This window comes from Euprymna scolopes, chromosome 23 (assembly GCF_053919585.1).
Source record: "Euprymna scolopes isolate OS-2025 chromosome 23, ASM5391958v1, whole genome shotgun sequence".
NCBI lineage: Eukaryota > Metazoa > Mollusca > Cephalopoda > Sepiida > Sepiolidae > Euprymna > Euprymna scolopes.
This window is the reverse complement of record NC_136504.1, coordinates 58,275,663-58,287,758: the sequence shown is the minus strand read 5'-3', so window position 1 is coordinate 58,287,758 and position 12,096 is coordinate 58,275,663. Positions and strand designations below refer to the sequence as shown.

The 12,096-nt window shown below is 31.3% G+C and overlaps 1 protein-coding gene across 9 annotated transcripts in view; it reads left to right on the top strand.

Moving 5' to 3' along the window:
* LOC145245928 (receptor expression-enhancing protein 1-like) overlaps positions 1-12,096 on the top strand; it is a 251,661-nt gene that overhangs the window by 214,079 nt on the left and 25,486 nt on the right. For all 9 annotated transcript variants that reach the window (XR_013863050.1, XR_013863049.1, XM_080107673.1 and 6 more), the window contains one exon: positions 11,965-12,095. Coding sequence is in view for 7 of the 9 variants with exons in the window: in XM_080107673.1 (XP_079963799.1) it covers positions 11,965-12,095 (131 nt within the window). In the remaining 2 variants the exon portion in view is untranslated. The remainder of the gene's footprint in view (positions 1-11,964; position 12,096) is intronic.

Sequence of the window (12,096 nt, the reverse complement as noted above, 5' to 3'; positions counted from 1 at the left end):
TTGATTTTCAGTACCCTGTATATCAAATTTCAAGTCTGTAAACTAAAAATTGACAGATTTATTGCGTAGGGAAATGTACACAGACAGACAGACAGATATGTTCACTTTTATAGGTATATAGATATAATGAAAAACAGAATTTAAAAAAAAAATCTTGTATTTTTTCCTTTGATTACCCTATTAGATCTCTCTGTCCTATAAATAGGACACCAAATATTTTCCTTGTTCGAAAATGTATGAACTTATAAAAATGAGTCTTGCAATAGTAAGCCACTAACTCATTGCCAAAAGTGCAATTTTGTGTAAATTTTATTTTGGTTTCTAAAATATATCATGTACCCAGTGTTCTATTTATAGTAACGTCAATATTTTGCCTTTTAAGTAAAATAACTAACTTTTCCAAGTTGTGTACTCTAATCTATTTTTAGTAATAAGTTTCAACTTAACAGTAAAAAGTTTAGATATACTGGGACTTAATGGGTTTATTTGGGTCTTCCCCCCCCCCCCATTTTGTCTTTCATAAAATTTTATGAAATCTAGTGTATTTAATCCTCAGATCTATATATGTCTTTTTTTTTCTCAAAGAATAAATCTAAATTGATTAATCTATATCAATACTAGACTTGTTTATAAATTTGCTACATGAACACCTATCCTAAAATAGTTAGGATTAATTCTTGAAACAATACTTTTACATTCCCCTTGCAAAGATTAAAATCTAATATATAAACTGTTATATGCCTGTCTGTCTCCATATTTTCAAACTCTATCTCCTCTGAAACTAAAAGTTGCAGAGCGTCAGTAGGGGCCTCAAATGATTGGATTTTTTATGGGTCTTTAGCTGGTTAAAATAGCTTTTAAGGGATCAAAAATTGGTCAAAATTGAAAAAATGTTAAACATTTTGTACATTTATCTTAGTTTATTTTTTAATTTTTAATCAGTTCATATGCGTGTCACGTTGGTACAGTGGTAACGTCACCAGCTTTGAATGCTACAGTTTTTCAATTCTAGCTGATGGTACCTAAATACCTCTATTTTTTCCTTACTTTTGAAATCACGACTCTATAATATATATGAAATCTGGAAAAATTTAAATATCCTATTTAAGCATATTTTATGACACCCCCACCCCGTGCTAGTTAAAATATATGGATATGGGTTAATAACATATCTAGAATCCTCATTCTAATTTTAGTCAAAGTTCAATTCATAATTATCATTCTAGAAAATGCCTATAATTCAAGAGTTAAGCTTAAGAGGCCTTTAAGAAAATTTGAAAGGATCTTGTCTAATGTCTATGGATCAAATTTGATGTAAATCTGAAATATTTGAATTTTCAAATGGGTGGTTGTCCAGAGAGACAGTAGAAACACAATAAGATCACAAATGCATTAAAACAGTTTTGTACAATATTAAAAATTACTAACTTGAATATTTTTCATCGGTTTTTGTATATCTAGCTGAAAAAATAATTTGTATTTAAAAACTAAAATTTACCTTGTGTGTGTGTATATATATATATAACGTTATCAAATCATTTTACAAATTTATTCATTGCTTTCTGTCAACCTGTAAGCAGATTCTAGATACAAAATGGCATTTAAGAACAGTTGCATGTAAATAATGCCATAAACCTTGTGTATGCTATCATCTACAAACACAGCTTCAGACAATCCAAATACCACAATTGCGTTAAATCATTAATATTCAGTTTCATTCACAAATGTTCAGTTTTGCATGCATACAAACAATGATTTTTGTCAGTTATTGACTAATAAATCTCTGTTTAAAGGTTTTTGCTGGATGGCAACTGAATAAATTAGAAACATGAACCGAGTAAAATGATGAAAATGTTGTGTAAAGGATTGACTTGTACAATCTGTTGTGTCAATTATTCCAGATTTATGTCTTATCATATTAAAGCTGATGCAACGTTTGACAAGTGATGCGTGGATCATTTGATAAGTTGCTAGCGGTACTTAACTGGTGTTGCTCAGTGGCATCATTTTAGTTTTTTATTTATTTTATTTTTTTCATCCAAAACAAGGCGTATTGCCACTTGAACATAAGGGGCTACTATTTAGAATTGTCTAACAGGGGACTGTGGAGAGTTGAGCACCAAGATGTCTGTTTACAATACATTTAAACTTTTGCAAGTTAGTACAGTCAAGGAAGCAGGAAACAAGGAGATTTGCAAAGTTTAGTTGTTTGTGGGAATAAATTATTAAAAATAGAGTAGAGTAAAAGACATTTCGGTATCTAGGGACATCAACAGTGAAGGGATGGGATTTTGCTGCTTGTCAGGAGTATATATATATATATATATATATATATATGAACTTATCGTAGACAACTCCTGTATATATGTATGAACTTAAGATAGACCACTCCTATTATATTCTTCAAGAAAAGAGTTTATCAGGCATATGGGTACAATATTATGATGTATGGAAGTGAAACCTGGCCAGCAACAGTTGGAGACACACACAAGAATGACATGTTGAATGTGTAATGTGAGTTTTAGAAACAGATTTTAGATTAGATGACCTCACAGGAAGATTAAATCTGGACAGTATATGAAGATCTGTGCAAAACAGTGGACTTTGATGGTGTGATTATGTTCCGAGAATGGAGAAGAGTTTTGGGGTTAGTAGATGTAGAACAGTCAAGGTAGCAGGTTCAGTTTACAGGAGAAGGCCAAGGAAAGCATGGGCAGAAGTGATAAAAATGAACTTGAGAGAAAGAGATAAATAAAAAGCTGACTGGAAATATTTTAGTTTGGAAGTCAGTTTTAAAAATAATTTTTATTTTAAGCCGTTCAACGCATGTCGCATGTAAAACAGATAGCAAACCAGAATATGATGACTATGAATCGTGCTGATTTTTATTTGAAAAATGATTTATATTTCTGGTTGTGTTTTGCAGGCTAAATAATCTATTATATAAATCTCACCTGTTTAAATGTATGCATGTTTATATGTCTGCCTAAAACTTTTGACAGAGGCAACGGATTTTTACAAGATTCGTATCGTTTTGAAGCTCGACTCTTTGGACGGCAAATATCGAAAAATTGGCTAAAAACATTAATTCCTACGCCCTCAAATGAGCACTTTCCTACAAGGAGGGGGTCGCTTTTTTTCGCTGATATTTTCAAAAGTCATCCCCTCTTTCCGATTGACTAGCCTTAATTTAAACCTTTGCCACTTCTGGTTTGGTGATGGACGCAATGGCAAAGACATCACTTTTTTTTTTTTTTTTTTTTTTTTTTTTTCATTTCCTCCTTTGTGGTACAGATTTGAGCCTGCCTGCCTACTACCACTTATTTTTTTACTTTTTGCTCAACACACACCTCCAAATATTTGGGCAACGCCGAGCACCCAGGCTAGTTTTATAAATAATTAATAGCTAAGTATATTATTATATTGCAAATAAAACTGTACAACAATAACAAATGAAAATTGGCTAGTCAGAAACAAAGTTTTATTTGTTGTCTTAAATGCTATTTGGGTCTGAATTTGAAAATCTAACAATATAATTTTATGTTAGACTAGCTACCCCTACCTGATGTTGCCTCAGTGAAGGTGCTAAAGAAAAATAATTCAAACTTTCTCTCTCTCTCTCTCTCTCTCTCTCTCTCTCAATATCTGCTGGTATGCTTATTTTCTTTTATTATGTGAGTCAATAAGTTTTCCACAATATTATTTTTGTTTTTAAATTCAATTATTACAATTTTTTATTTATTAATCAAACCAAATTATTTAAAAACTATAACACAAGCATCTAGCTTAAATAAGAAAAAAATGTGAGATTGAAACCGAGACCTTTTAGATCTTACGTCTTCAACTTAGCTATTTGAGCTGACCGTATGTTTTCTAAGCATTTTAAATTCACTAAGCTTTCTGCTGTTATCTGATTAAGATGCTATCCGTCTGAATTTTCTTCCTAGATGGATGAAATATTTTATGAATGAAATGGAATCCAAATACAGTGTTTGATTAAAAACATTTACAAAAATTCCATAGAAGAAACTAGCCAGAATCAAACATTAGTTTTGTAAACAGTTATTAATGACGATTTGAGACCTTACTTGATATATAAATTAATAAGTGTAAGCAGTTTATTTGAAAAGATTTTCTTTTAATTTTATGATGCTGAGTCATCATTATTTATATTGCTTTAGACTATTGTTGTCATTAATATCAATAATTCTTTGTCTAAGTTTTTGATTGATGTGTTCTCCTGATTTCTCCAATTATATTATCCATTCCATGTAATGTTTTCTATTTAAATATGATTAGTGTTGATTATGTCTTGTAAAGTTTCTCGTGTATTTAAGGCTGATGGTATTTCGGTTTATTTTCAAATTAATAAGCACTCCTGTCATTGGTGGTTCTCTACATGGTCCAGGATCTTAAGCTTTTTGTTTTGATTGATGTTTTCATTTTATGGTATCTTTTTGATTAATTTGGGGTGGGGGACTTATAAGTAAACATTTTTCTATTTGTTACGTTTGTACTAACTTAAAAATACAGATCTGTCAAGAAGTAATATTTTTATGTTAAGGGATGGTGTAGGATCGACTTAATGGATAATGTAATGGACAATAGAATTGGCTATGGCAAATTCCAAATTTTATTTTAATCTATATTCTTTATATAGATCAATGGTTATCAAGGTGGTCCAGGTGGATCACTGGAGGCCTATGTAGAATTTCCAGTCATCCACAGACGATTCGTGTCCATTTCAAAAAAGTGTAAATAAACAACTTTTTATCTTAGTAAACAAAGATAAAAATGAAAATGGAACTTATTAAAGAAATGTAAGACGTTTAAGTTTTTAGTATGAATGATTATTTTTATGCTAATAATCCAGATTCAGACGCAAAATATCTTAAACAATTTTGTTGAACTCATTTGGTCTTCCTCTGATAGTTCTTTTGCTGTTGAGCTCCAATTTGTCTTTTTTTTTTTTTTTTTTTTTTTTACTGAAAATATCCAAACAACTGAAAATCCAGATTTTATTACCCATGTGATAGGAGAAAAAAAATTTTTTTTTTTTAATAAATAATTATTACTTATCAAGGTTAGATGCCACTTAAGGATAAAGGTTAATGAGATGAAATAATTGTCGGGTACCAAGTTCAAATACTTGTGGATATAGTTCTAACTAGAAATCTGTTGACATTGGCTTTGAAGATGAGTTATAATATGTGAGGAAGCAGTCTTGTGGCAATGTGCTTCATAGATAAATCCATGTGAAGAAACTCTATTCATGGAAAATTAGTCTGTTGCTAGGCACACTGAGGAAGAGAATGATCTAGAATTTAGCTCAATTTAAAAAAAAAAAAAAAAAAAGTTGAAAAAGGTTGCAAACCACTATTATATCCTCCCAGGCCCCTGCTTCCCTGACTGTACTGACATGCAGAAGTAATCAGATATCTTGCTGCCCAACTCCTTATATAGTATTCCTGCATATCTGGTCCCAAATAGTAACCCCGCTTAGGACATAGTGGCACTTTTTGGGGTGAAAACAAAAAACAGTAAAATATATATATATATATATATATGCAATTACATGGAGCATGACATGAATATGCATACAAATCGTAGCATGTTTGTGTTTATCTTTTTGTGTTTTATAATCAATAGTTTACCTGTATAATAAGTATCATTCAAACACTACTGTGTTTGAATACATGGTTAAGTGGCAGTTTTAATCATTTAGAACTTCACCGCTTACTCATTTTTTCGACCAAATTTCAAACAATTATTACAGCTTATAGATCACCTTCTCAGCTATATTATGAAAAAAATTTTTTTTTCAATTTTCGTTCAGTAAAACAAAAGTTATGAATTTTCTGGTGTTCAAAATCATATAAATATGTAAGGAGGTGAGCAACGTTTTTTATGACTGGTTTCCATAGCAACCACGTCGCTTCAACAACTACTATTGCTACTAATTTAAAAAGAGAAGTAACAAGTGAAACAGAATGAAAATATGAAAGGGAGATAATTGGAGGGATTTTATTGAAAGCAGACAAGTGCCCTACATTGTTATTACATATGTGTTTATGGGAGCAAAAAAAATAAGACTGAAATTAAACAAAGAACAAGTGAATTTATTGGAAGCCTGGAAAAATCATGGATTACAATAGAAACATCCGAACATGAAAAGTAATATGGTTAAGCTTAAATGTGGAAAAGTAAAGGACTAGTTAAAACTGGAAAAGAAAAAAACAAGATATTCTAATAAAAAATATAAATTTATAACTTAAAATTTTGGAGCATTAATTTTTTTTTTTAATTCAATTATATAATTCATTATATAATCAATTATACAATTCATTATATAATCAATTCTAAATGCTGCAATATTTTAAGTTATAAATTTATTATATTTTTTACTAGAATATCTTGTCCTTTTCTTTTCCAGTTTTAACAACTAGTCCTTTACTTTTCCATGTTTAAGCTTAACTATATTACTTTTCATACTCACATTTTTCTATTGTATATACCTTTTTTTATAACTATGCTATCCCTTTTCATACCTATTTTAAAATTGAGATTTTCTGATTATGAAATATTTTGCAAGCAAAACAAATAATTGCAGGCGGTGATATTGCCGAGTGCCAAAAGTTTAGATTTTATCAAAAATGAATGGTTCCAAAATCAAATCTTCATAATAGAATGCTGTTGGCACAGTCACTTTAAAAATGACATTTGTTTTATTCGTTTATTTAAACTAGCAGGAACTGTTTCTCGGTGTTGCCTGAGATGTAAAAGAATGGTTAATAAGAAATATATTAAATATTCTTTTTGAATTGCTATCTTTGGTTTCTCCTGTAGTCATTAATCAGAGCGTGTAATTTTCGAGAAGTTATCAACAGAATTGTTTTGATGAAACAAATGAAAATTTGATTATATGGCACAACAAAAGTTTATATTTCTGAAAGAAAACTTTAAAGTGCCCTAAAAGTATTAAGTGCTATATATATATATATAGATAGATATAGCAATTAAGCTACATAGAATATTCCGTGTTTCATTCTCGTGAGAATTCGTCAGGCTTATGCTTATATATATATCTAATGATAATCTTCTATTATAGTAAAAGTTGCTTTTTGAAAATATATTTTGGAATAGTGGATCCGAAGTTTGTAAATATTTCTTTGTTCTGTTATCACGTTTTTTAACGTTCATTATTTAAGCTGGAAAGTAAATAAGGAATGCTAATGCTTACTAAAAGAATAAGAATTATTCCCCTTAGCTGAGATGTTTATTTTAGAAGTTTCAGTAAACAGCTGAAACCGATGAAGTATCTTTTTAAATAAATAGAAGCTAATTTATTAGTTAACTAGCAGTTTTGCCCGGCTTAGCTCAGGCCCTATGTACTGTTCATAACTTCATGTACATATCTATGTATTAAAAAGTGTGAATATGTACGGTAATGCCATCTATATAATAGGCTTCCTTAGTTACCATAGAGAAAAGTTGGTAGAGACCGCAGGCGTCAAATGTTTTGGAAGTTTGACCACAATTTTGACCCCTTAACATTTTGGGGCTCCAATTAAAATGTTTGATCCATGTCCAAGTAACCTACATCTAAAATTTCAAGTATGTATACCCAAAATTGTCAGAGTTTGGTAGAGTTCTCAAAGGTCAAATTGTTGAACTTTGACCCCTTAAAGACAAATTTCTGGCTGAAAACTGATTAAAAAGATTTTCCCAAATCTCAATTCCTTTTATGTCAAATCTTGAGTCCGTAGACTGAAAATTGACAGTTATTTGGTAGGGAAGTGTACACACACACACACACACACACACACACACACACACATTTTCATTTTTATAGATATATATATATATAGATTGCCAATAACATGAGTTAAAAATAACAAAGGCAATTGGCTAGTCAGAACCTATGTAAGTCACACTTTGAAAATCCAATAACTTTTAGATGTTGGATGTATACATGCATATAAATAAATATTGAAGACAATAGTTGGAAGAAAAACGATATGAATAATGATTTGTTGCCTATCAATTATGATGTATTTATCAGCTTTAGATTTTGTTATATTACAGAAAGAATTGCAGATTATTGAAGTGCGTTAAGATCAGCTCATTGCATATTAATGTTTGACTAATGAGAGGATGGGCACATCATACAAGAGACAAAAATGGCTTTCAAAGTCAAATGGTGCTTTGCACCAAGAAAACCTCCAACATTTATTTCCTTCTTTTTCTCTAAACTACAATAAAGAATATACACATATCAAGGCTTTGGATTTTTGTTCATAATTTTTTTTTTTTTTTTTTTTCACCCGAAACAAGGCAGGCGTCCATTTGTGTCCTGTTGGTCAGCACTAACTCTAATCGGGTTTAACTGGCTTTCTCCAAAGGAGGAAATTTCATGGGAATATGAAATTCACAAGCGGTCCCCAGTCGCATGTATATCCCTGTCAGGGGAGATGACGATGTTAGGTTTTTGCAACTCTTGCAGAGAGGTGTCGACGTCCTCCTACATACAGCGCCTGGAATTCCCAAATTGGTTACCCATTTTAGTAATAACCAGGCTGAACGATGCTTAACTTTGGTGATCTGATGAGAACCAGTGTGTCCACGTGATTATCCCGTATCATGTGTCCATTTGGATGTAAGAGATTAATATTTTAGAGCATGTCTAATAGAGGATTGTGGGGAGTTGAATAGTGAGATGTTAGTTCACATTACATTTAAACTTTTGCATGTAGTACAGTCAGGAAAACAGGAAACAGGGGATGGAATTTAGTAGTCTGAGGGGAGCACATACAAATTGTGCATGATCACAATTGGGTCGATGTTTCCCATTTCGGCTGTTGCGTTCTTACATCTTCAATTGTAAATAATAAAACAATTTTTCTACAGCAGTTGTTATTGATTCATTTTGTCACCTATGTGTCCTCGTTTGTAAATGAACAAACACAAATCAGTCACTGTAAAAACGGCAGTTAAATGTTTATACAAATAAATGTTTAATAATATCGTTTGCAGGTACTGATCCCAAGTGCCAGACAGTGGAACTGCTAACTATCACCTAGATAGTTGTAGGTTTGATTCCTGATTTTGGGATGGGTGCTAGTTTAATCTAGCCACACTGAGTAGTTTTTGATACTAAGAAACAGTCTGTCTGTGGATAACACACACACACACACACACACACACACATATATATATATATATATATATATATATATATATATATATACTAGCAAAAGTACCCGTCATTGACTGGGTTCAAAAACAGCCTAAAGAAAATGGACTCTGATTTATGAAAGTAGGATAGGTTATGAAAAGGAAGGGTCGTAAAGAGATAGCTTTGAATTCGGGGGTATCAAAACAAAAGCAAAATATGATGTAAGTAAAAATAAAATGGATAAACCCCATAATTTATTATACCATACCTGTTCACACTGAAACACTTATCACGATATTCTGTGGATCTATATTAAAAATCCTTGTTAAACTTTGTGACATATTTCCATTCTATGGAGGTCAGGCGCGAACGAACACCCCATAATTTTATTATACCATATTTCTTCAAACTGAAACATAATTATCTAGTATACTTACACGGATAGATATGAAAAGTCTTTATTAAAGTTTGTGCCTATTTCCATTCTATGGAGGCCAGGCACGAACGCAAACCCCATAATTTTATTATATTATTCCTATTTAAGTTAATAATACTTTGATAAGTATGTTTTATGTACATCTATATCAAAAACACTTGTAAACGTTTTTTTTTTTTAATTTTTTTATTTCCATACTTTGTGGACCAGGTGCGTATGCAGACCCCACAATTTTAATGAATCATCATTATGCCAGATCAAACATACCCATTCCTGTGTCTCGCTACATTTATCATTATATGTGATGAGTTTTCTATAATAGTCAACCATATAGGAGTCTATTTGTGACCAGACATACGCACAGACGTTCAGCTTTATATTATAGATATATTAAATTTTCAAAGTTTAAGCTCGAGAGATATTAATTTTTTCTTTTCTTGAGTTTTTGTATGCTATTCTGGTCTTTTCCTTTTGATGAATCTTCTTTCTGAAAAATTCAGGTTATGTCTTCTTTGTCTAGAGAGATAAAACCATCATAAAGAAGGAAATGATTCACTGATAAAGATGTAGTTGTTGGAATTTGCATTCTATTTTATTTATATATTAGCATTTCAGCCCAGCATTACCTGGGTGTTTGGAGGTTCAGCAAAAAGTAGTAGTAGGAATGCAGGCTCGAACCCATACTGCAAAGCAGGAAAAGAACGGGGGAAAAAATGTGACGTCTTTGCTGTTACGACCACCGCCAAACCGGAAGTGACGTAGGTTTTAATTAAGGCTAGACAATCGAAAGGAGAGGATGACTTTTGAAAATAGTGTCGAAAAAAGCGTTTTGGCCAAGTAAGCCTCTGGCCAGCTTTGGGTATCCTCGCGGTTACCACCTGACGAAGGCCAGAGGAATAGTTGGCCAAAACGTTGTGAAACAACAACTAATAAAGATGAGAATAATAGTCCGCAATAAATAAAATTAATACAAATAATACTTATCTCAATAATGAATTCCAATTAAAATAATATATATACATTTATATTATTGGTAACTAAAGATTTTCGACCCAAACCGATTAAAAACCTTGCCCTATCTCTGAATACCCTTTATGTAAAATTTCAAATGTTTAGCCCAGAAATTGTCTGATAAATTAGGTAGAGACTGCAGAGGTCAAATTTTTTTTTAACTTTGACCCCTATTATGACCCCTGAACATTTATTGTTTTGGGCTCAAATCAAGTTATCAAGTTAGATCCAAGGAACCTATATCTAAACTTTCAATTGTTTATACCCAAAATTGGCGGAGGAGTTTGGTAGAGTTCTCAAAGGTTAAATCGTTGAATTTTGACCCCTTAACAGCCAAATTTCTGGCTAAAAACGGGTTACAAAGATTTTCCCAAATCTCAGTACCCTGTATATCAAATTTAGAGTCTGTAGACTTAAAATTGACAGTTATTGCATAGGGAAATGTGTACACACAGACACTTTCACTTTTATAGATATATAACATTATGCATGAAAAGATTCAATATTGACATTAATAATTGTTTCTGTGTAAGAAAAAAGATCTGTAAAAAAAAAAAAAAATGTATCAAAGTTTTGATATGCTAAAAGAACTGTTAAGAAAAATAAATACTTGATATTTGGGATGTAGCTATACTGTTATTATTATTGTGTGTGTGTGTGTGCATTTTGTTGTTGCTTTTTATTAACAATAGTAGCTGGCATGGAAACATCAGCGTTGTATTCCAATTTATTTTATATAAGTGATAGTTTTGCTCTCTTAAACACAAATGCCTGCATTAAGTTGCTCCTTTTGATGGAAAGTGTATATATATATATATATATATATATATATATATATATTATATTATAATGTATGTATATTTTTTTTACAATCATAAGTTATCCATGAATGTTTGTTTCTTACTAATCTAGCAAGAACATGCATCTATGGATAGCTCTTATTTATGTAAATATCCCTAACCAACCCAACAAGCAGCACTCCTTTTTTGTAGAAGTATCAAGATATTGAAAAACTTTCTATTCTAATAGCTTCTTTTCTCAAACCGCTTCCATTTGGAATTACTCCTGTTTCTCTGACTCTACTAACATACAGAAATTGAGATGTAATGTGAACAAAATCTTCGCTTAAGATGCCCAGTGTAAATCTGGCTCCTAATCACAGTAGTCCCTTATATCTTAGTGACCACATATATTGTTTGGGATGAAATAAAAAAAAATCTTTAATTATAAAAAACCCAAAAACTTAATTAAAAAAAAAAAATGAATGAATGATATGTACACGATTTTTGCCTTAAAATTTACCGTTTGTGAAATATTATAACTTGCTATTTTTGTTCTGTAGGATTATACAGTGTTCCTGAAGAGAGTAGTCCCTCATCATCTCTCTTGATGAAGCCATATTCTTTAGGTTCATATAGCAGCCGATACAGCACCACAAGTGGATACGACTTACGTAATTTGACAAAAAAGGAGG